Source organism: Mus musculus, chromosome 17, assembly GCF_000001635.26.
Source record: "Mus musculus strain C57BL/6J chromosome 17, GRCm38.p6 C57BL/6J".
Taxonomy (NCBI): domain Eukaryota; kingdom Metazoa; phylum Chordata; class Mammalia; order Rodentia; family Muridae; genus Mus; species Mus musculus.
In genome coordinates, this window is record NC_000083.6 from 16,997,307 (window position 1) to 17,021,920 (window position 24,614).

The 24,614-nt window shown below is 40.4% G+C and overlaps 1 protein-coding gene across 2 annotated transcripts in view; it reads left to right on the forward strand.

Moving 5' to 3' along the window:
• Positions 1–7,809: 7,809 nt before the first annotated feature.
• Positions 7,810–24,614, forward strand: part of Gm51425 (predicted gene, 51425) — a 36,440-nt gene continuing 19,635 nt past the window's right edge. Inside the window, exons 1-2 of one of the 2 annotated variants that reach the window (NM_001374000.1) lie at positions 7,810–7,970; positions 8,310–8,388. Coding sequence is in view for 1 of the 2 variants with exons in the window: in NM_001374002.1 (NP_001360931.1) it covers positions 7,941–7,970 (30 nt within the window). In the remaining variant the exon portion in view is untranslated. The remainder of the gene's footprint in view (positions 7,971–8,309; positions 8,389–24,614) is intronic. The other variant, NM_001374002.1, reaches the window with a different exon arrangement.

Consider the following 24,614-nt stretch of genomic DNA (forward strand, 5'->3'; position numbering starts at 1 on the left):
CCTTACAATCCGAGCAGTACCGGGGTAGCTAGGGCGCACAGTCGGCTAACTACCACCAGATACCCAAAACACCAGCCACTCGATCTTAAGAATTCTGAGGATTGGGATCTGCCCGGCCCTGGAGCTCTTTGCCTGAGCATCAGCAGCAGACATCTTGGTTCCGGGATCCGGCCGAGTGTATCCTGTACAGGCAGGTGACCATTTTCCCGGGCAGAGGATAGGGACCTGCCCGGCGCCGGAGCGTTTTGCCTGTGCATTGGCAGCAGACATCTTAGTTCCGTGACCCTGCTGAGTGTACCCTGCACAGACATCTTGGTTCCAGGACCCCGCCGAGTGTATCCTGCACAGCTCCAAAGAATACCAGATGGCGAAAGGCAAACGTAAGAATCCTACTAACAGAAATCAAGACCACTCACCATCATCAGAACACAGCACTCCCACGCCACCTAGTCCTGGGCACCCCAACACAACCTAAAAGCTAGACCCAGATTTAAAAGCATATCTCATGATGATGGTAGAGGACATCAACAAGAGCATTAATAACTCACTTAAAGACATACAGGAGAACACTGCTAAAGAGTTACAAGTCCTTAAAGAAAAGCAGGAAAACACAACCAAACAGGTAGAAGTCCTTATAGAAAAACAGGAAAACACATCTAAACAGGTGATGGAAATGAACAAAACCATACTAGACCTAAAAAGGGAAGTAGGCACAATAAAGAAAACCCAAAGTGAGGCAACGCTGGAGATAGAAACCCTAGGAAAGAAATCTGCAACCATAGACTCGAGCATCAGCAACAGAATACAAGAGATGGAAGAGAGAATCTCAGGTGCAAAAGATTCCATAGAGAACATCAGCACAACAATCAAAGATAATACAAAACGCAAAAAGATCCTAACTCAAAACATCCAGGAAATCCAGGACACAATGAGAATACCGAACCTACGGATAATAGGAGTTGATGAGAATGAAGATTTTCAACTTAAAGGGCCAGCAAATATATTCAACAAAATTATAGAAGAAAACTTCCCAAACCTAAAGAATGACATGCCCATGAACATACAAGAAGCCTACAGAACTCTAAATAGACTGGACCAGAAAAGAAATTCCTCCCGACACATAATAATCAGAACATCAAATGCACTAAATAAAGAGAGAATATTAAAAGCAGTAAGGGAGAAAGGTCAAGTAACATATAAAGGCAGACCTATCAGAATTACACCAGACTTTTCACCAGAGACTATGAAAGCCAGAAGAGCCTGGACAGATGTTATACAGACACTAAGAGAACACAAATGCCAGCCCAGGCTACTATACCCGGCCAAATTCTCAATTACCATAGATGGAGAAACCAAAGTATTCCACGACAAAACCAAATTCACACATTATCTTTCAACGAATCCAGCCCTTCAAAGGATAATAACAGAAAAGAAGCAATACAAGGAAGGAAATCAAGCCCTAGAACAATCAAGAAAGTAATCCCTCAACAAACCAAAAAGAAGACAGCCACAAGAACAGAATGCCAACTCTAACAACAAAAATAAAAGGAAGCAACAATTACTTTTCCTTAATATCTCTTAATATCAATGGACTCAATTCCCCAATAAAAAGACATAGACTAACAGACTGGCTACACAAACAGGACCCAACATTCTGCTGCTTACAGGAAACCCATCTCAGGGAAAAAGGCAGACACTACCTCAGAGTGAAAGGCTGGAAAACAATTTTCCAAGCAAATGGACTGAAGAAACAAGCTGGAGTAGCCATTTTAATATCGGATAAAATCGACTTCCAACCCAAAGTTATCAAAAAAGACAAGGAGGGACACTTCATACTCATCAAAGGTAAAATCCTCCAAGAGGAACTCTCAGTTCTGAATATCTACGCACCAAATGCAAGGGCAGCCACATTCATTAAAGACACTTTAGTAAAGCTCAAAGCACACATTGCACCTCACACAATAATAGTGGGAGACTTCAACACACCACTTTCATCAATGGATGATCGTGGAAACAGAAACTAAACAGGGACACAGTGAAACTAACAGAAGTTATGAAACAAAAGGATCTGACAGATATCTACAGAACATTTTATCCTAAAACAAAAGGATATACCTTCTTCTCAGCACCTCACGGGACCTTCTCCAAAATTGACCATATAATTGGCCACAAAACAGGCCTCAACAGATACAAAAATATTGAAATTGTCCCATGTATCCTATCAGACCACCATGGCCTAAGGCTGATCTTCAATAACAATATAAATAATGGAAAGCCAACATTCACGTGGAAACTGAACAACACTCTTCTCAATGATACCTTGGTCAAGGAAGGAATAAAGAAAGAAATTAAAGACTTTTTAGAGTTTAATGAAAATGAAGCCACAACATACCCAAACCTATGGGACACAATGAAAGCATTTCTAAGAGGGAAACTCATAGCTCTGAGTGCCTCCAAGAAGAAACGGGAGAGAGCACATACTAGCAGCTTGACAACACATCTAAAAGCTCTCGAAAAAAAGGAAGCAAATTCACCCAAGAGGAGTAGACGGCAGGAAATAATCAAACTCAGGGGTGAAATCTACCAAGTGGAAACAAGAAGAACTATTCAAAGAATTAACCAAACGAGGAGTTGGTTCTTTGAGAAAATCAACAAGATAGATAAACCCTTAGCTAGACTCACTAGAGGGCACAGGGACAACATCCTAATTAACAAAATCAGAAATGAAAAGGGAGACATAACAACAGATCCTGAAGAAACCCAAAACACCATCAGATCCTTCTACAAAAGGCTATACTCAACAAAACTGGAAATCCTGGATGAAATGGACAAATTTCTAGACAGATACCAGGTACCAAAGTTAAATCAGGATCAAGTTAACGATCTAAACAGTCCCATATCCCCTAAGGAAATAGAAGCAGTCATTAATAGTCCCTCAACCAAAAAAAGCCCAGGACCAGATGGGTTTAGTGCACAGTTCTACCAGACCTTCAAAGAAGATCTAATCCCAGTTCTGCACAAACTATTCCACAAAATAGAAGTAGAGGGAACTCTACCCAACTCATTCTATGAAGCCACAATTACTCTGATACCTAAACCACAGAAAGATCCAACAAAGATAGAGAACTTCAGACCAATTTCCCTTATGAATATCGATGCAAAAATCGTCAATAAAATTCTTGCTAACCGAATCCAAGAACACATTAAAGCAACCATCCATCCTGACCAAGTATGTTTTATTCCAGGGATGCAGGGATGGTTTAATATATGAAAATCCATCAATGTAATCCATTATATAAACAAACTCAAAGACAAAAACCACATGATCATCTCGTTAGATGCGGAGAAAGCATTCGACAAGATCCAACACCCATTCATGATAAAAGTCTTGGAAAGATCAGGAATTCAAGGCCCATACCTAAACATGATAAAAGCAATCTACAGCAAACCAGTAGCCAACATCAAAGTAAATGGAGAGAAGCTGGAAGCAATCCCACTAAAATCAGGGACTAGACAAGGCTGCCCACTTTCTCCCTACCTCTTCAACATAGTACTTGAAGTCCTAGCCAGAGCAATTCGACAACAAAAGGAGATCACGGGGATACAAATTAGAAAAGATGAAGTCAAAATATCACTTTTTGCAGATGATATGATAGTATATATAAGTGACCCTAAAAATTCCACCAGAGAACTCCTAAACCTGATAAACAGCTTCGGTAAAGTAGCTGGATATAAAATTAACTCAAGTCAATGGCCTTTCTCTACACAAAGAATAATCAGGCTGAGAAAGAAATTAGGGAAACAACACCCTTCTCAATAGTCACAAATAATATAAAATATCTTGGCGTGACTCTAACTAAGGAAGTGAAAGATCTGTATGATAAAAACTTCAAGTCCCTGAAGAAAGAAATTAAAGAAGATCTCAGAAAATGGAAAGATCTCCCATGCTCATGGATTGGCAGGATCAACATTGTAAAAATGGCTATCTTGCCAAAAGCAATCTACAGATTCAATGCAATCCCCATCAAAATTCCAACTCAATTATTCAACAAATTAGAAAGAGCAATCTGCAAATTCATCTGGAATAACAAAAAACCTAGGATAGCAAAAGCTCTTCTCAAGGATAAAAGTACCTCTGGTGGAATCACCATGCCTGACCTAAAGCTTTACTACAAAGCAATTGTGATAAAAAGTGCATGGTACTGGTATAGTGACAGACAAGTAGACCAATGGAATAGAATTCAAGACCCAGAAATGAACCCACACACCTATGGTCACTTGATCTTTGACAAGGGAGCTAAAACCATCCAGTGGAAAAAAGACAGCATTTTCAACAAATGGTGCTGGCACAACTGGTTGTTATCATGTAGAAGAATGCGAATAGACCCATTCCTCTCTCCTTGTACTAAGGTCAAATCTAAGTAGATCAAGGAACTCCACATAAAACCAGAGACACTGAAACTTATAGAGGAGAAAGTGGGGAAAAGTCTCGAAGATATGGGCACAGGGAAAAAATTCCTGAATAGAACAGCAATGGCTTGTGCTTTAAGATCGAGGATTGACAAATGGGACCTCATGAAACTCCAAAGCTTCTGCAAGGCAAAAGAAACCGTCAATAAGACAAAAAGACCACCAACAGATTGGGAAAGGATCTTTACCTATCATAAATCAGATAGGGGACTAATATCCAATATATATAAAGAACTCAAGAGGGTGGACTCCAGAAAGTCAAATAGCCCCCTTAAAAGATGGGGCTCAGAGCTGAACAAAGAATTCTCACCCGAGGAATACCAAAAGGCTGAGAAACACCTGAAAAAATGTTCAACATCCTTAATCATCAGAGAAATGCAAATCAAAACAACCCTGAGATTTCATCTCACACCAGTCAGAATGGCTAAGATCAAAAATTCAGGTGACAGCAGATGCTGGCAAGGATGTGGAGAAAAAGGAACACTCCTCTATTGTTGGTGGGATTGCAAACTTGTACAACCACTCTGGAAATCAGTCTGGCGTTTCCTCCAAAAATTGGACATAGTACTACCGGAGGATCCAGCAATACCTCTCCTGGGCATATATCCAGAAGATTTCCCAACCGGTAAGAAGGACACATGCTCCACTATGTTCATAGCAGCCTTATTTATAATAGCCAGAAGCTGGAAAGAACCCAGATGTCCCTCAACAGAGGAATGGATACCGAAAATGTGGTACATTTACACAATGGAGTACTACTCAGCTATTAAAAAGAATGAATTCACGAAATTCCTAGGCAAATGGTTCGACCTGGAGGGCATCATCCTGAGTGAGGTAACCCAATCACAAAAGAACTCAAATGAAATGTACTCACCGATAAGTGGATATTAACCCAGAAACTTAGTATAGTGAGATATAAGGTACAATTTGCAAAACACATGAAACTGAAAAAGAAGACCAAAGTGTGGACACTTTGCCCCTTCTTAGAATTGGAAACAATCACCCATGGAAGGAGTTACAGAGACAAAGTTTGGAGCTGAGACAATAGGATGGTCCATCTAGAGAGTGCCATATCCAGGGATTCATCCCATAATTAGCTTCCAAGCGATGACACCATTGCATACACTAGCAAGCCTTTGTTGCAAGGACGGTGATATAGCTTTCCCTTGTGAGACTAGGCCGGGGCCTAGCAAACACAGAAGTGGATGCTCACAGTCAACTATTGGATGGATCACAGGGTCCCCAATGGAGGAGCTAGAGAAAGTATCCAAGGAGCTAAAGAGATCTGCAACCCTATCGGAGGAACAACATTATGAACTAACCAGTACCCCAGAGCTCTTGACTCTAGCTGCATATGTATCAAAAGATGACCTAGTCGGCCATCACTGGAAAGAGAGGCCCATTGTTCAGGCAAACGTTATATGCCCCAGTACAGGGGAATACCAGGGCCAAAAAATGGGAATGGGTGGGTAGGGGAGTGGGGGGGGGGACTTTTGGGATAGCATTGGAAATGTAATTGAAGAAAATAAGTAATAAAAAAAAAGAAGAACATTTTTAAAAATCTCTATCAATGTAGAATATATTTATCTCAAAATTCCAAGAAAGGATACAAGTATTTGTTTTATTTGTTACTAGCTATGCTAATAAAAGTTTAAATTCTTCATAGTGGAAACTTTAATTTCATGACACACTACCCTAAAGTAGATACTCCTTCCACAAGTGATGCATTACACACCCTTCTTCTTTACTCAGAATGCACATTGACTGTTGACTGGCCTTCCAATTATTGGTGATGCTATTGCAGAAGTCATCACATTCCTCCTGAGCAATGGCAGACCTGTATCCATTCAAAATAGTCATAGTCTTAATGAACTATTCTGATCAACTTATTCATTTTTATTTCTGTATTTTATGTAGGCGTGGTGGTGGAGGGGGTGTTCCTCTCTGTTCCTTTTCATCTATTCCTACATCTTAAGTCTTATGCTTCTCTTTTTCTTTTTTCAACTATTTAAGTCTTATATTTCCCTTCTTTGTCATCATCTTTGTGTTCTCCTTCTCCTTCTTCTTCTTTATTTTATTTTATTTCATTTTATTTTGTGTGGTTTTTTTTTGAGACAGGGTTTCTCTTTGTAACATTGGCTGCCCTAGAACTGCTCTGGATGTAGACCAGGCTAGCTAGAAATCTGCCTGCCTCTGCCTCCGCAGTGATGGGAATAAAGGCGTGTGCCACCACACCTGGCTGGCATACATCTTCTTATGTCTTCAGTCAGGGATACTATAGTGTTGACTCTCCCACATTCTTCAAATGTTTAAGGTTTACCTTCAGTATGGATTTTGTGGCAACTTTTATGATTACATGTATTCGTTAAATATTTTCTAGGTTCTTTACAATTGTTACGTTTTATTCCTATACATATTATGATATATACTGAAAACCAGCTGAGACATTCAGCCACATGGACTGAACAACCACTGGATTGCTCAACTTCCCATTGGTATAGAGTTATAGTTGGAAGAGTTGGCTATCAGCTTGTGAGCCATACTAATAAATCCACTTTCCACATACATAGACAGACCCTAGAGCATTTTTCTAGTACACCTGTGTTTTTAGTTTATTTTAAGATTTTATTTTATTTTATTGGCACTTTCCTACTGAGGAATAGACAATAGAATAGTAGATTATAGAATAACAATAGAGCTCCAGCTGGAAAGTTTGTGCAATTTACCTGAACCCAGTAAGAAGCCACAATACAAATCGTTGGTTCTTAAAGTCATTCTTTAATTAGCAGTTAAACTGGGCACCCTTCCACTTGTGAGACAGATTTTTCACTCCACTGCAACTTTAGTAATATGCTTCATTCCACTAGCAATAAGAGGAAGCACCTTCTGAGGGCAGTGGACACACAGGCAAGAATTTGAGTCCTGGCTCTTGAGAACAAGGTCACAGCCCACAAAGGGGAGGAGCAGGCAGCCAATCAGAGGTGAGCTGGAGAGATGGGGCGGCAAAGGCTGCGGTGTAGGTTATCGGAATCCTGTGACAATTGCTACCAAAATACAAATTTCTGTTGATCTGGAATAGGTTTGCGTCTACATTGGAAGTCTGTGCACTGAACCACTGAACCACTATTCCGAGTTGCTTTCGCACACTCTCACCCTGAGAGAGTTGCTCCTGTCACTCAGGATTTACTGGCCAATCACGGCATTGAGGAGGATCTGCCAGTCGTAAGAGGAGGGTGGTTTTTCCGGATGCATTTTGCTGGTTCCCCGTGAGATCTGCCAGTCAAAAGCGGGGGGTGGTTCTACCGGAACGCATTTTCCTGGTTCTCTGTGGGATCTGCCAGTCATAAGAGGTGGGTGTTTCTTCCGGAATCCATTTCGCTGGTTCCCTGTAATTAAGCAGGCTTAAGTGATTTGTCCTGTGTGCTGCTGGGTACAGTGAAGGAAGCTCAGGCAAGTTCTGAAAGTGCGACATGATGAGGATATTGTCACTTCCCACAGAGGTGAGGAGCGGGATCGGGTGTGCTGGGTCCTACGGAAGGCTGGGTCGGAACCAGCAGCTACATGCAGGCACCTGTGAGTTGCCTCGTGGTTTTAGCCGCTTCTGAACCCAATGGTGGCACCTGCATAACTTCGCTATTTGGGCTGAATATTCACAAAACCTTTCGAGCAGGATCCTGTGTATAGAAACACCCTTTGGCAGGATGCCAAAGTCAGACAGGCTAAGTTTCTTTCGTGTATTCTACAAGTTGTTCTCTAGGCATTTAGCGTTGAGCTTTGTATAAGGCAATAAGAATGGATCAATTCTCATTCTTCTACATGCTAACCGCCAATTGAGCCAGCACCATTTGTTGAAGATGCTGTCCTCTTTCCAGTGGATGGTTTGAGCTCCTTTGTCAAAGATCAAGTGAGCATGCATGTGTGAGTTTATTTCTGGGTCTTAAATTCGGTTCCATTGATCTGACTGTCACTGTACCAGTAACATGCAGGGGGTTGTTTGTTTGTTTGTTTTTGTTTTGTTTTTATCACAATTGCTCTCTCTGTACTACAGCTTGAGTTTCAGAATGGTGATTCCAACAAAGGTTCTTTTATTGTTGAGATAGTTTTTGATATCCTAGGATTTTTGTTATTCTAGATTTATTTGCAAATTGCCCTTTCTAATTCTGTGAAGAATTGAGTTCCAATTTTGATGGGGATTGCAGTAAATCTGTAGATTGCTTTCAGCAAGATAGTCACTTTTACTGTACTAATCCTTCCAATCCATGAGCATGGGAGACCTTTCCATCTCCTGAGATCTTCTTTGATTTCTTTCTTCAGAGACTTGAAGTTCTTATACAGATCTTTCACTTCCTTAGTTAGAGTCACACCAAGGTATTTTATATTATTTGTGACTATTGTGAAGGGTGTTGTTTCCCTATTTCTTTCTCCTCCTGTTTATCATTTCTGTAGAGAAAGGCCTCTGATTTATTTGAGTTCATTTTATATCCAGCTACTGCACTGAAGTTGTTTATCAGGTTTAGGAGTTCTCTGGTAGAATTTTTAGGGTCACTTATAGATACTATCATATCCTCTGCAAATAATGATATTTTGACTTTTTCTTTTCCAATTTGTATCCTCTTGATCTTCTTTTGTTGTGGAATTGCTCTGGCTAGGACTTCAATAGTTATGGAGAAAGTGTGCCACCTTGTCTACTCCCTGATTTTAGTGGGATTGCTTTAAGTTTCTCTCCATTTAATTTGATGTTGGCTACTGGTTTGCTGTATTTGCCTATGAGGTAATGGCCTGCTCTTGTTGAAAGACACTGTACCTATTCATACTTTCAATAATATCTATCTTTTAAAGAAGTCAATTCTTGATAACACTTTTTAAGTTTCATTTTCTTAGAATTTCTCTGAACATCTAGATTTTTTTTTTCTCTTTAGTGTTTCTGGAGAATTTAAGTATTTTATCCGTTTTCTCAACTGCTATGATTATTTGTTTCTCTTTAGAGGAATTTCTTCTATAGCCCAGGCTTGCCTTTTGCTATGTAATTTGATTGAACACCTAATCCTGCTTCTGCTGTCCAATGCCTGAAGAGAAGCATATAAATTCTTCCAGGATAAGCCCTGACTGGTCAATGAGGGAAAAAGACAGAGAGATATGAATGAATGAATGAAGGAAGGAAGGAATGAATGAATGTTCTCCTACCTCCAGGACTTTCTAGGGGAAATTATAGATCAAGAGGGACATTGGTAACAATTGATTTCACTGACCAACTTTGAAACCAAAGGGAGTGGGAAGAATGATGGAGGGAGCTTTCTTTGAAAATACCTTCTATTATCAGTGAATACTGATGTTATCAATGTTAGATGATCAACAAAAGTCCAAACTTGAAAATTTAGGTGGTTCACAGAACGAGACAATCAAGAATCTAGAGAAGGAAATGAATTAATTTTTAGAAACTAAATATCTGTATGTGCATGAATTCAACCAACACTTAAGTGCTTGACAAATTTCTGTTTCTGCACCTAGTAGGAATTTTACTATTCCAATTTTACAGTGTGCATTGGGAGAGAAAAGTATGAGTAATACCTGGCTTGTCTAATACTTGGATAACTTTTCAATAATAAAGCCTATTTCAACTTTTAAAAATAAATTTTGATATTATAATTAAATCCTTTAGGTTTATCCTTTCTCACTATTGTTAAGTCTTATGGCCCAGCACAAATGGCTTAGGTGCCTATTTAACAAATCAAAGCAGGCCAGAATCTCATTTTCTCCCCAAATCCCCCAGTTACCCTTTACAGTGTATGCCTAACAAAGCACACCCTGGATCTTAGGGATTGGGGTATACATCTCCCTGCTCCCCTTCCTTATGTAATCCACCCAAATTTGTTAGAATATCTTTTTCATCTATCATTTACCCACCTCATCACTTTGTCTGGTTTTCCTCTCCTCTCCTTCCTCTCTTCACATGGCTTTGGTTCCACTTGACTCTGGTCACTCTCTAAGATGTGCCTGTCTCTAACTCCACTCTCCCATGTATCAGCAATAAACTTTCTGTTCCACCATGTCTAGGAACAACCATATTTCTTTCCTTTTTATTTCCTTTTCCTTTCACCTCCCGTTAACCACTCCTTGTTTTCACATTTATGGCCACATCTACCTTCAATTGTTGCAACATTTTTAATTTCATTTCTTTTGAATATTTAATTTGATTTGATTTTAATTTTTTGAATTTAATTGAATTACCAGCCACATGGTTGTGTTTCATGGAAATTAAATTCCAGGCCATATAAGGAGTTTTGAGTTTCAGGGGTTTTTCAGGTGTGCATGGTGCTTGGCACAAAGCAGACATTAAATTGTTCTTTACCATTGTTTTGCATGTGGGCTTCAGTTGTTGTCCTGAAATTACAAAGAAGTATGAGTGGCTGCAGAGACATACAAACCCTTTTGCTCATCTGAATTCACAAAGAGAGCTGTAAAATATTGAGCTGCTCTATTTGGAGGAGAGATCAGTAGTATCTTTTTTTTTTTTTCCAGTTTTTAAAATCTGGTTGAAACACCACTAAACATGGTACAAGTGGAAAAAAATCTCTTATGAAGTTTTCTGAATGAAAATTGTGAAAAGTTCCTGAAGAGACAGAAACCGCTCCATCTCCAAGTGAGAATACTCAGTGTAACTGTGGCTTCATAGAAGGAATTGGTTGTGTTCCTTCTGTTTCTACTTTGTGAACTAGATTGAATAGTATTGGTAGTGCGTCTTTGTTGAAGGTCTGATAGAATTCTGCACTAAAACCATCTGTCCTGGGTGGTTTGCTTGTTTGTTTGTTTGTTTAGGAGACTTTTCATGACTGCATGTATTTCTTTAGGGGCTTAAGGTACGGTTTCATGATTTATCTGATCCTGATTTAACTTTGGTTTTTATTATTTGTCTAAAAACTTGTCCATTACATCCGGATTTTCCAGTTTTGTGTAAGATATGGCTTTGGTAGTAGGATCTGATGATTTTTTTAATTTCTTTAGTTTCTGTTGTTATGTCTCCCTTTTCATTTCTGATTTTGTTAATTTGGACACTGTCTCTGTGCCCTCTACTTGGTGTGGCTAAGGGTTTACCTATCTTGTTCATTTTCTCAAAGCACCAGCTTCTTTGACCCAGTTTTGTTGATTATTTGCATAGTTCCTTTTCTTTCTGTTCGGTTTATTTCAGCCCCGAGTTTGATTATTTCCTGCTGTCTACTTCTCTTGGGTTTATTTTCTTCTTTTTGTTCTAGAGCTTTCAGGTGTACTATTAAGATGCTAGTGTATGCTCTCTCCAGTTTCTTTTTGGAGGTACTCGGAGCTGAGTTTTCCTCTTAGCATTGCTTTCACTGTGTCATGTAAGTTTTGGTATGTTGTGCCTTCATTTTCATTAAATTCTACAAAGGGTTACCACTCTTTAAGGTTACCACCCTTAGTCCTTGGTGATCTGACAGGATGCATGGAATTATTTCAGTCTTCTTGTATCTGTTGAGGCCTGTTTTGTGACTGATTCTATGGTCAATTTTGGTGATGATACCATGAGGTACTGAGAAGAAGGTATTTTTGTTTTAGGATGAAATCTTCTATAGCTATCTATTAAATCCATTTGGTCCATAACTTCTCTTAGTTTCAGTGTGTCTCTGTTTATTTTGTGTTTTCATGATCAGTTCTCTGATAAGAGTGCAGTTTTGACTTCTCCCACTATTATTGTTGACGTGCAACCTATGTGTAGAGGCTTAGTTGTGTGTGTAGAGGCTTAGTAGCGTTTCTTTTATGAATGTGGTTGCCCTTGCATTTGGAGCGAAGATATTCAGACTAGAGAGTTCCTCTTGGTAGATTTTCCCTTTCAGCAGTATGAAGTGTCCTTCCTTATCCTTTTTAGATAACTTTTGATTGAAAATTGCTTTTATTCGATATTAGAATGGCTACCCCAGCTTGTTTCTTGGGACCATTTGCTTGGAAAATTATTTTCCAGCACTTTTTTTCTGAGGTAAGTAGCTTTCTTTGACACTAAGGTGAGTTTCGTGTTTGCACCAAAATGTTGGGTCCTGTTTATGCATCCAGTCTGTTATCCTATATCTTTTTATTAGGGAATTGAGTCCATTGATGTTAAGATATATTAAGGAGTAGTGATTGCTGCTCCCTGTTATTTTTGATATTATTTTATGTTTCTGTGGCTATTTTCTATTCGGTTTGTCGAAAGATTACTTTGTTGCTTTTTCTAGGGTGTAGTTTCCCTCCTTGATTTATATTTTCCATCTGTTATCCTTTGTAAGGCTGGCTTTGTGGCAAGATATGGTGTACATTTGTTTTTGTCACGGAATATCTTGGTTTCTCCATCTATGGTAATTGATGGTGAAGGGCGAAGCAGGGGATGGGGTAGGGGATAAGGGGCTTTTAGGAGGGGGAAAAACCAGGAAAGGAGTAACATTTGAGATGTAAATTAAGAAAATATCCAAGCCCTTCCGCTCGACTCGAGACTCGAGCCCCGGGCTACCTTGCCAGCAGAGTCTTGCCCAACACCCACAAGGGCCCACACGGGACTCCCCACGGGACCCTAAGACCTCTGGTGAGTGGAACACAGCGCCTGCCCCAATCCAATCGCGTGGAACTTGAGACTGCGGTACATAGGGAAGCAGGCTACCCGGGCCTGATCTGGGGCACAAGTCCCTTCCGCTCAACTCGAGACTCGAGCCCCGGGCTACCTTGCCAGCAGAGTCTTGCCCAACACCCGCAAGGGCCCACACGGGACTCCCCACGGGACCCTAAGACCTCTGGTGAGTGGACCACAGTGCCTGCCCCAATCCAATCGCGCGGAACTTGAGACTGCGGTACATAGGGAAGCAGGCTACCCGGGCTTGATCTGGGGCACAAACCCCTTCCACTCCACTCGAGCCCCGGGCTACCCTGCCAGCTGAGTCGCCTGACACCCGCAAGGGCCCACACAGGATTCCACACGTGATCCTAAGACCTCTAGTGAGTGGAACACAACTTCTGCCAGGAGTCTGGTTCGAACACCAAATATCTGGGTACCTGCCTTGCAAGAAGAGAGCTTGCCTGCAGAGAATACTCTGCCCACTGAAACTAAGGAGAGTGCTACCCTCCAGGTCTTCTCATAGAGGCTAACAGGGTCACCTGAAGAACAAGCTCTTAACAGTGACAACTAAAACAGCTAGCTTCAGAGATTACCAGATGGCGAAAGGCAAACGTAAGAATTCTACTAACAGAAATCAAGACCACTCACCATCATCAGAACGCAGCACTCCCACCCCACCTAGTCCTGGGCACCCCAACACAACCGAAAATCTAGACCCAGATTTAAAAACATTTCTCATGATGATGATAGAGGACATCAAGAAGGACTTTCATAAGTCACTTAAAGAATTACAGGAGAGCACTGCTAAAGAGTTACAGGCTCTTAAAGAAAAGCAGGAAAACACAGCCAAACAGGTGATGGAAATGAACAAAACCATACTAGAACTAAAAGGGGAAGTAGACACAATAAAGAAAACCCAAAGCGAGGCAACGCTGGAGATAGAAACCCTAGGAAAGAGATCTGGAACCATAGATGCGAGCATCAGCAACAGAATACAAGAAATGGAAGAGAGAATCTCAGGTGCAGAAGATTCCATAGAGAACATCGACACAACAGTCAAAGAAAATACAAAATGCAAAAGGATCCTAACTCAAAACATCCAGGTAATCCAGGACACAATGAGAAGACCAAACCTACGGATAATAGGAATTGATGAGAATGAAGATTTTCAACTTAAAGGGCCAGCTAATATCTTCAACAAAATAATAGAAGAAAACTTCCCAAACATAAAAAAAGAGATGCCCATGATCATACAAGAAGCATACAGAACTCCAAATAGACTGGACCAGAAAAGAAATTCCTCCCGACACATAATAATCAGAACAACAAATGCACTAAATAAAGATAGAATATTAAAAGCAGTAAGGGAGAAAGGTCAAGTAACATATAAAGGAAGGCCTATCAGAATTACACCAGACTTTTCACCAGAGACTATGAAAGCCAGAAGAGCCTGGACAGATGTTATACAGACACTAAGAGAACACAAATGCCAGCCCAGGCTACTATACCCGGCCAAACTCTCAATTACCATAGATGGAGAAACCAAAGTATTCCACGACAAAACCAAGTTCACACAATATCTTTCCACGAATCCAGCCCTTCAAAGGATAATAACAGAAAAGAAGCAATACAAGGACGGAAATCACGCCCTAGAACAACCAAGAAAGTAATCATTCAACAAACCAAAAAGAAGACAGCCACAAGAACAGAATGCCAACTCTAACAACAAAAATAAAAGGGAGCAACAATTACTTTTCCTTAATATCTCTTAATATCAATGGACTCAATTCCCCAATAAAAAGACATAGACTAACAGACTGGCTACACAAACAGGACCCAACATTCTGCTGCTTACAGGAAACCCATCTCAGGGAAAAAGGCAGACACTACCTCAGAGTGAAAGGCTGGAAAACAATTTTCCAAGCAAATGGACTGAAGAAACAAGCTGGAGTAGCCATTTTAATATCGGATAAAATCGACTTCCAACCCAAAGTTATCAAAAAAGACAAGGAGGGACACTTCATACTCATCAAAGGTAAAATCCTCCAAGAGGAACTCTCAATTCTGAATATCTACGCACCAAATGCAAGGGCAGCCACATTCATTAGAGACACTTTAGTAAAGCTCAAAGCATACATTGCACCTCACACAATAATAGTGGGAGACTTCAACACACCACTTTCTTCAAAGGACAGATCGTGGAAACAGAAACTAAACAGGGACACAGTGAAACTAACAGAAGTTATGAAACAAATGGACCTGACAGATATCTACAGAACATTTTATCCTAAAACAAAAGGATATACCTTCTTCTCAGCACCTCACGGGACCTTCTCCAAAATTGACCATATAATTGGTCACAAAACAGGCCTCAATAGATACAAAAATATTGAAATTGTCCCATGTATCCTATCAAACCACCATGGCCTAAGACTGATCTTCAATAACAACATAAATAATGGAAAGCCAACATTCACGTGGAAACTGAATAACACTCTTCTCAATGATACCTTGGTCAAGGAAGGAATAAAGAAAGAAATTAAAGACTTTTTAGAGTTTAATGAAAATGAAGCCACAACGTACCCAAACCTATGGGACACAATGAAAGCATTTCTAAGAGGGAAACTCATAGCGCTGAGTGCCTCCAAGAAGAAACGGGAGACAGCACATACTAGCAGCTTGACAACACATCTAAAAGCCCTAGAAAAAAAGGAAGCAAATTCACCCAAGAGGAGTAGACGGCAGGAAATAATCAAACTCAGGGGTGAAATCAACCAAGTGGAAACAAGAAGAACTATACAAAGAATTAACCAAACGAGGAGTTGGTTCTTTGAGAAAATCAACAAGATAGATAAACCCTTAGCTAGACTCACTAAAGGGCACAGGGACAAAATCCTAATTAACAAAATCAGAAATGAAAAGGGAGACATAACAACAGATCCTGAAGAAATCCAAAACACCATCAGATCATTCTACAAAAGGCTATACTCAACAAAACTGGAAAACCTGGACGAAATGGACAAATTTCTGGACAGATACCAGGTACCAAAGTTGAATCAGGATCAAGTTGACCATCTAAACAGTCCCATATCACCTAAAGAAATAGAAGCAGTTATTAATAGTCTCCCAACCAAAAAAAGCCCAGGACCAGATGGGTTTAGTGCAGAGTTCTATCAGACCTTCAAAGAAGATCTAATTCCAGTTCTGCACAAACTATTTCACAAAATAGAAGTAGAAGGTACTCTACCCAACTCATTTTATGAAGCCACTATTACTCTGATACCTAAACCACAGAAAGATCCAACAAAGATAGAGAACTTCAGACCAATTTCTCTTATGAATATCGATGCAAAAATCCTCAATAAAATTCTCGCTAACCGAATCCAAGAACACATTAAAGCAATCATCCATCCTGACCAAGTAGGTTTTATTCCAGGGATGCAGGGATGGTTTAATATACGAAAATCCATCAATGTAATCCATTATATAAACAAACTCAAAGACAAAAACCACATGATCATCTCGTTAGATGCAGAAAAAGCATTTGACAAGATCCAACACCCATTCATGATAAAAGTTTTGGAAAGATCAGGAATTCAAGGCCCATAGCTAAACATGATAAAAGCAATCTACAGCAAACCAGTAGCCAACATCAAAGTAAATGGAGAGAAGCTGGAAGCAATCCCACTAAAATCAGGGACTAGACAAGGCTGCCCACTTTCTCCCTACCTTTTCAACATAGTACTTGAAGTATTAGCCAGAGCAATTCGACAACAAAAGGAGATCAAGGGGATACAAATTGGAAAAGAGGAAGTCAAAATATCACTTTTTGCAGATGATATGATAGTATATATAAGTGACCCTAAAAATTCTACCAGAGAACTCCTAAACCTGATAAACAGCTTCGGTGAAGTAGCTGGATATAAAATAAACTCAAACAAGTCAATGGCCTTTCTCTATACAAAGAATAAACAGGCTGAGAAAGAAATTAGGGAAACAACACCCTTCTCAATAGTCACAAATAATATAAAATATCTTGGCGTGACTCTAACTAAGGAAGTGAAAGATCTGTATGATAAAAACTTCAAATCTCTGAAGAAAGAAATTAAGGAAGATCTCAGAAGATGGAAAGATCTCCCATGCTCATGGATTGGCAGGATCAACATTGTAAAAATGGCTATCTTGCCAAAAGCAATCTACAGATTCAATGCAATCCCCATCAAAATTCCAACTCAATTCTTCAACGAATTGGAAGGAGCAATTTGCAAATTTGTCTGGAATAACAAAAAACCTAGGATAGCAAAAAGTCTTCTCAAGGATAAAAGAACTTCTGGCGGAATCACCATGCCAGACCTAAAGCTTTACTACAGAGCAATTGTGATAAAAACTGCATGGTACTGGTATAGAGACAGACAAGTAGACCAATGGAATAGAATTGAAGACCCAGAAATGAACCCACACACCTATGGTCACTTGATCTTCGACAAGGGAGCTAAAACCATCCAGTGGAAGAAAGACAGCATTTTCAACAATTGGTGCTGGCACAACTGGTTGTTATCGTGTAGAAGAATGCGAATCGATCCATACTTATCTCCTTGTACTAAGGTCAAATCTAAGTGGATCAAGGAACTTCACATAAAACCAGAGACACTGAAACTTATAGAGGAGAAAGTGGGGAAAAGCCTTGAAGATATGGGCACAGGGGAAAAATTCCTGAACAGAACAGCAATGGCTTGTGCTGTAAGATCGAGAATTGACAAATGGGACCTAATGAAACTCCAAAGTTTCTGCAAGGCAAAAGACACCGTCAATAAGACAAAAAGACCACCAACAGATTGGGAAAGGATCTTTACCTATCCTAAATCAGATAGGGGACTAATATCCAACATATATAAAGAACTCAAGAAGGTGGACTTCAGAAAATCAAATAACCCCATTAAAAAATGGGGCTCAGAACTGAACAAAGAATTCTCACCTGAGGAATACCAAATGGCAGAGAAGCACTTGAAAAAATGTTCAACATCCGTAATCATCAGGGAAATGCAAATCAAAACAACCCTGAGATTCCACCTCACACCAGTCAGAATGGCTAAGATCAAAAATTCAGGTGACAGCAGATGCTGGCGAGGATGTGGAGAAAGAGGAACACTCCTCCATTGTTGATGGGAGTGCAGGCTTGTACAACCACTCTGGAAATCAGTCTGGCGGTTCCTCAGAAAACTGGACATAGTACTACCGGAGGATCCAGCAATACCTCTCCTGGGCATATATCCAGAAGATGCCCCAACAGGTAAGAAGGACACATGCTCCACTATGTTCATAGCAGCCTTATTTATAATAGCCAGAAGCTGGAAAGAACCTAGATGCCCCTCAACAGAGGAATGGATACAGAAAATGTGGTACATCTACACAATGGAGTACTACTCAGCTATTAAAAAGAATGAATTTATGAAATTCCTAGCCAAATGGATGGACCTGGAGGGCATCATCCTGAGTGAGGTAACACATTCACAAAGAAACTCACACAATATGTATTCACTGATAAGTGGATATTAGCCCCAAACCTAGGATACCCAAGATATAAGATATAATTTGCTAAACACATGAAACTCAAGAAGAATGAAGACTGAAGTGTGGACACTATGCCCCTCCTTAGATTTGGGAACAAAACACCCATGGAAGGAGTTACAGAGACGGAGTTTGGAGCTGAGATGAAAGGATGGACCATGTAGAGACTGCCATATCCAGGGATCCACCCCATAATCAGCATCCAAACGCTGACACCATTGCATACACTAGCAAGATTTTATTGAAAGGACGCAGATGTAGCTGTCTCTTGTGAGACTATGCCGGGGCCCAGCAAACACAGAAGTGGATGCTCACAGTCAGCTAATGGATGGATCATAGGGCTCCCAATGGAGGAGCTAGAGAAAGTAGCCAAGGAGCTAAAGGGATCTGCAACCCTATAGGTGGAACAACATTATGAGCTAACCAGTACCCCGGAGCTCTTGACTCTAGCTGCATATATATCAAAAGATGGCCTAGTCGGCCATCACTGGAAAGAGAGGCCCATTGGACTTGCAAACTTTATATGCCCCAGTACAGGGGAACACCAGGGCCAAAAAGGGGGAGTGGGTGGGCAGGGGAGTGGGGGTGGGTGGATATGGGGGACTTTTGGTATAGCATTGGAAATGTAAATGAGTTAAATACCTAATAAAAAATGGAAAAAAAATAATAAAATAAATGTCAAGTGAAAATAAAAAAAAAAAAGAAAATATCCAATAAAAAATGTCCTCTATTATCATGAGAAGTGATTTTAAATCTAAACCTTGCTTTTCCAGTGTGATGGGGTATCGAGGACTTGCTTTGCTGGGAGAGCTGGGTGCAGATGATGCCAGATAGCCTTAGTTTCTATGGCTTATGTTCTTGTTCTTGCCTCTCCCCATCTGATTATCTCTATTGCTACTTGCGCTCACTGTCTCTGACTGGAGCCTGTCTCTCCTCTTATTGTGGTTGTGTCAGAACTCAGAGTCCAGCTTTGTCTGTGATCCTGAGATCCTGTGTGTAAGAGCTCCTGGGAGTCAAGATGCCTTTGGGATCCTGAAATCCTGGTGTGACCAAGTTCTGCCATCCTGTGATTCTATTATCCTACAATCCTGGGTGTGTTAGAGCACCTGGGAGTGCACCTTCCTCTAGGTGTTGTGGGATTGGGTGCACAGCTAGCAGCCAAGGTCTGCTCAGGGACTGGCTCAGACTAGAAAGACTTAATGTATTATTAAATGAATGTATCATCAATACTCTGTAACATTAAAGATTATTTTTTGTTTGTTTTTATTTTCTTGTTTTTTGGTACACAGGTTTTTTTTTTTTTTTTTTTTTTTTTGTGTGTGTGTGTGTGTGTGTGTGTGTAGCCCTAGCTGTCCTGGAACTCACTCTGTAGACCAGGCTCACCTGGAAGTCAGAAATCTGCCTGCCTCTGCCTCCCAAGTGGTGGGATTGAAGGCGTACACCACCACTGCCCGGCCATAAAGATGTATTTTTTATTTGAATATTAATTCAAACATTAGGTTTTCTTAAAGGGAAGCAAGAATATTTTTAGAATTCACAGAGCAGTTACCTCTGTAATTCCACTATTCCAACTATTGAAAAATAACACAAGAAAATGACATGAGTGAGTTTTGTGTTGTGTGTGTGTGTGTGTGTGTGTGTGTGTGTGTGTGTGAGTGTGTGTGTGTGTGTATTTCTCACTTTGAGGTGGGCACAACTTCTGATTTCCTACATTAAGTTAGGGCCTAGGAATGTGCTTGTCATGAACTCCTGCATGATGTTCATCTTGTACCCAAACAGAATGAGAACTGTATCTGTCAAAATAATGCTTCCCTTGTCTCCATTTTATGCTTTTCTTTGTTTATTGTTGTTTCCCTTCTTCCATGAATTTTCACTTAGGAAATGTTGGACTCATTTAATTGGAACTAGATTCTTCTCTCATACAGTGTACCAAGGCCACTGTTTTCCTCCCTCCACTCCATTCACTTACCCTCACCCTCTTCTATCCTCCTCCTCTGTCTTTGGCGTCCCTGGGTGGGCGGCAACACGAACAACACTGACACAGCTTGGGTTCATGCAGCAACTTTACTTCAGGCTTTTTCTTTTACAGCTCTCTTCCCCAGCAGCTTTTTCTTAGGACAAGGGCTAAACTACTCCTATTCTGGCTTTTACCTAGGGCAAGGGCTAAACTACTCCTATTCTACTTCTGGCTTCTACCTAGGGCAAAGGCTAAACAACAACTCACTACTAACTACTCGCACCAACTCACCTCCTTCTAGCTCCACCCCACCTCATCCAATCAGAATTCATACAAGCTCCAGGCTCTTGCTTAGATTGTTCACAGATAGGCTGACAGGTCTGGATCACAAGGAACTGTCCAGCCTGACAGGCAGCCCAGGCATGCAGCCTTCCTGCGCATGCTAGGGCAAGTGGGTTTCAAGGGGCCTGCAGCTGCACCTGCTTCCCACACTCCTCCATAGATCCCCTCCCCTTCTTCTGTTCTCTCAAAACAAGATAGAAAAGCCATGATGAAAGCTCTCCTTTTGAGCCTGGACTTGGCAAGCAAATGGGAAGAAAAGAGGGTCAAGACCAAGCAAGAAAAGCAGAGATACACCTGATCCCAGTGAGTGAAATTATTCAAATGCCCATGCTAATAGCCACGACATAGAGGAATAAGGCCTAGCTAACACACATGCCAGGCCCATTTTTTCCTAATAAGTCCACGTGAGGATTCCTACAAATCCAGACAGTGTAAGCCATGGGTTCCCTCTGATGTCCAGCTCTTCAAGTTAATCCAAATATTGGTTGGGCACTCAATAAAGTTCCACACCCTTAGCTCAGCACTATATTCAGGCTGGAGTGATTGCAGGTGGAGGGTTTTGTAGCTTTTATTATGTCCAGGATTTTCTTTTTGTGGCCCGGGAAGTACCCTCTCTCTATAGAGACTAGAACATAGGGGTGAAAGACCCAAGCCTTTACACACTTGATTTTCAGTTTGATTTGGCTGTGTCAAAGTTGTCTTCAAGAATGAGTCCCTGAGGTGAGTTTTCAGTGAGTAATTTTCCCCCTAAAGTCAGCATGAGATCGTTAGAGACCTCTTTGGCCAAAACCTCAAGGAAATGCAAACCTTTCGTCACAGTGCTGGCTATAAAGATGGCCAGTTCAGAAACTCCTTTAGTCGTGGTCAATAGGATCGCCCTCATTGTTTCCTGAAGGTTTTCAGTACACTGGGTTCCTATACTAACCTGGAAATTCCCCCTAATTCCAGCTCTTTCTTCTTGCATCTCCTGCTCTCTTCCTACATTCCCATCTAAATGATCCCTCCCACTTCTTTTCACATTCACCCCAATCTTACCATGGAGTCTGTTCTTTTTCCCCTTTCCAGAAAGGTGCATGCTTCCCTCTCTATCTCTCCTCTTCCTCTAACCTATCAGGGTCTGTAGAAGGTAGCAGCTGAGTGATAGTCCATGGTGTAAATGTACCTTTTTTTTTTTTATGCATTCTTCAGCTGTGGGACATATAATCTTGTTTTTAGTATCTGGATACTACAAATAAATCTATCAACAGAGTTGATCAAGTCTATTGTCGATGGAGAAACTTTTGCATGTATGCCTGTCTTAGGTGTTTATTGCTGTGAAGAGACACGATGACCAAGGCAGCTCTTTTTTAGATTTTTATTTATTTATTATATGTATGTACACTGTAGCTGTCTTCAGACACTCCAGAAGAGGGAGTCAGATCTTGTTATTGATGGTTGTGAGCCACCACACGGTTGCTGGGATTTGAACCTAGGACCTTCAGAAGAGCAGTCAGTGATCTTAACCGCTGAGCCATCTCTCCAGCCTGCCAAGGCAGCTCTTATAAGGACAACATTTAATTGAGGCTGGCTTACAGATTCAGAGATTCTCTCCGTCATCATCAAGGCAGGAGCACCAGCGTTCTCGCAGGCATGGTGCAGGAGGACCTGAGAGTACCTACATCTTCCTCTGAAGGCTCCTAGGAGAAGATTGTCTCCCAGGCAGCTAGCATGAGGATTTTAAAGCCCAAGCCAGACAGTGGCACACCTGCTCCAACAAGGCCACACCTACTCCAACAATGCCACACCTCCTTATAAGGCCACTATCTGAGCCAAGAATATGCAAACCACCACAATGCCCAAGAGAGTGGTATATCTGGGTATTGAGGTAGATGGATTCCCCTTTTTCTGACAACCATGATATTGATTTACACAGTGTCTGTTTTAGCTTGCAGTCTCTCACAAGCTGCAGAGGTATACTCTCTGTAATGTGAACACTTCACTTCTGTTATTGATCTTAACTATTCTGACATGTTTAATGACATAGAAGGTTTCCTTTCCATTTCTATAATGTTGAATACTTGTTTCTAAGCCATTGAAGATTCCTCTGTTGAGAAGTCTCTGTTTATATATGAACCCTGATTTTTATCTGCTTTTGTTTGTTTTTATTTTTAGACTATCTCGATTTTTGTGGTCTGTATATATTTTTGTATGTTATGTCTCATATTTTTCTCTTATATAACACTATGAGATATGGATATGGCAAAAATCTTTTCCCATTTTGTAGACTGTCTCTTGTCCCATTGACTGGATTTTGCCTTCCAGAAACATCACAGTTGCATGATGTCCAATTTACTAATTACTGATCTTATTGCCTGAACTATTCGTGTTCTTCCCATAAGAACAGTAATGTGTCTCCTGTGACAGTGCACTCAAGGCCATTGCCCGCTTTCTCTTCTATCAGGGCCTGTGTGTCTGGTTTTAAGTGTTTAATCCACTTGGACTTCTATTTTGTTCAGGATAAAGAATATAGACTCGTTTGCATTCTTCTGCATGTAGAGCATGTTATAGTTTAACAAGCACCTCTTGTTTAAGGAGCTATGGGGTTTTTGGTATGTTTTGTTTGTTTCTTTGTTTATTGTTGTTGGCTTTTTTGTATGTTTCTTGATTCCTTAGCAATCACCAGGTGTGTGTATGTCATAGGAATTATATCTGTGTCTAGATCTCTATTCCATAATCAACTGTCTATTTGGGTGCCAATATATTGCACAGATTTTTTTATTTTTATTTATTTTGAAGACAGGGTTCATCTGTGCAGTCCTGGCTGTCCTGGAACTCACTCTCTACCCCAGGCTGGCCTCGATCTCAGAAATCTACCTGCCTCTACCTGCCAAGCACTGGGATTAAAGGTGTGTGCCACCACTGGCTGGCATAGTTGAACTTTTTATCATGCATGTACTTCAATTTCTGTTTTAAAGTTACTGTAACCTTTTTACATTATTTGAAGCTGTTTTGTTTCTCTGATTTTTCTCTACTTGTCCTTTGTATATAGGAGGCATAGGAGAGGACTACTGATATATTTATTTATTTATATATTTATTTATTCATTTATTTATTAGTTAACATTGTATCAAGCCATTTTCCTGAGAGTATTTGTCACCTATATAAAGTTGGTACTTTGGTATCAAAAGATGGCCTAGTCGGCCATCACTGCAAAGAGAGGCCCATTGGACTTGCAAACTTTATATGCCCCAGTACAGGGGAACACCAGGGCCAAAAAGGGGGAGTGGGTGGGTAGGGGAGTTGGGGTGGGTATGCGGGACCTTTGGGATAGCATTGAAAATGTAAACGAGGAAAATACCTAAAAAAAAAAAAGAAGTCTGAGATTCTTTTGTAATCCCCAATTAATAATAAAGGAAACTTTGGACACATTTGTCATGTATCAGCTAATCAGATCACAGTACACCCCTAATCATGAGCAGGGGAGAAATGTTTGATTAAAGTAAACAAAACATAGACAATACTCAAGGTAAGAAAATGGAAATTAATTCATCCTTTAAGCAACTTTAACTTCCTGGTGTGTTGGTTTTTATAATTAGTCACCTTTGAGCATTTTGCACAATGTAGTTGACCACATTCACCCCCAACGAGACCCATAAACAGCCACCTAAATTTTTGTTGTTATTTTTAAACCCATCATGTACAAAA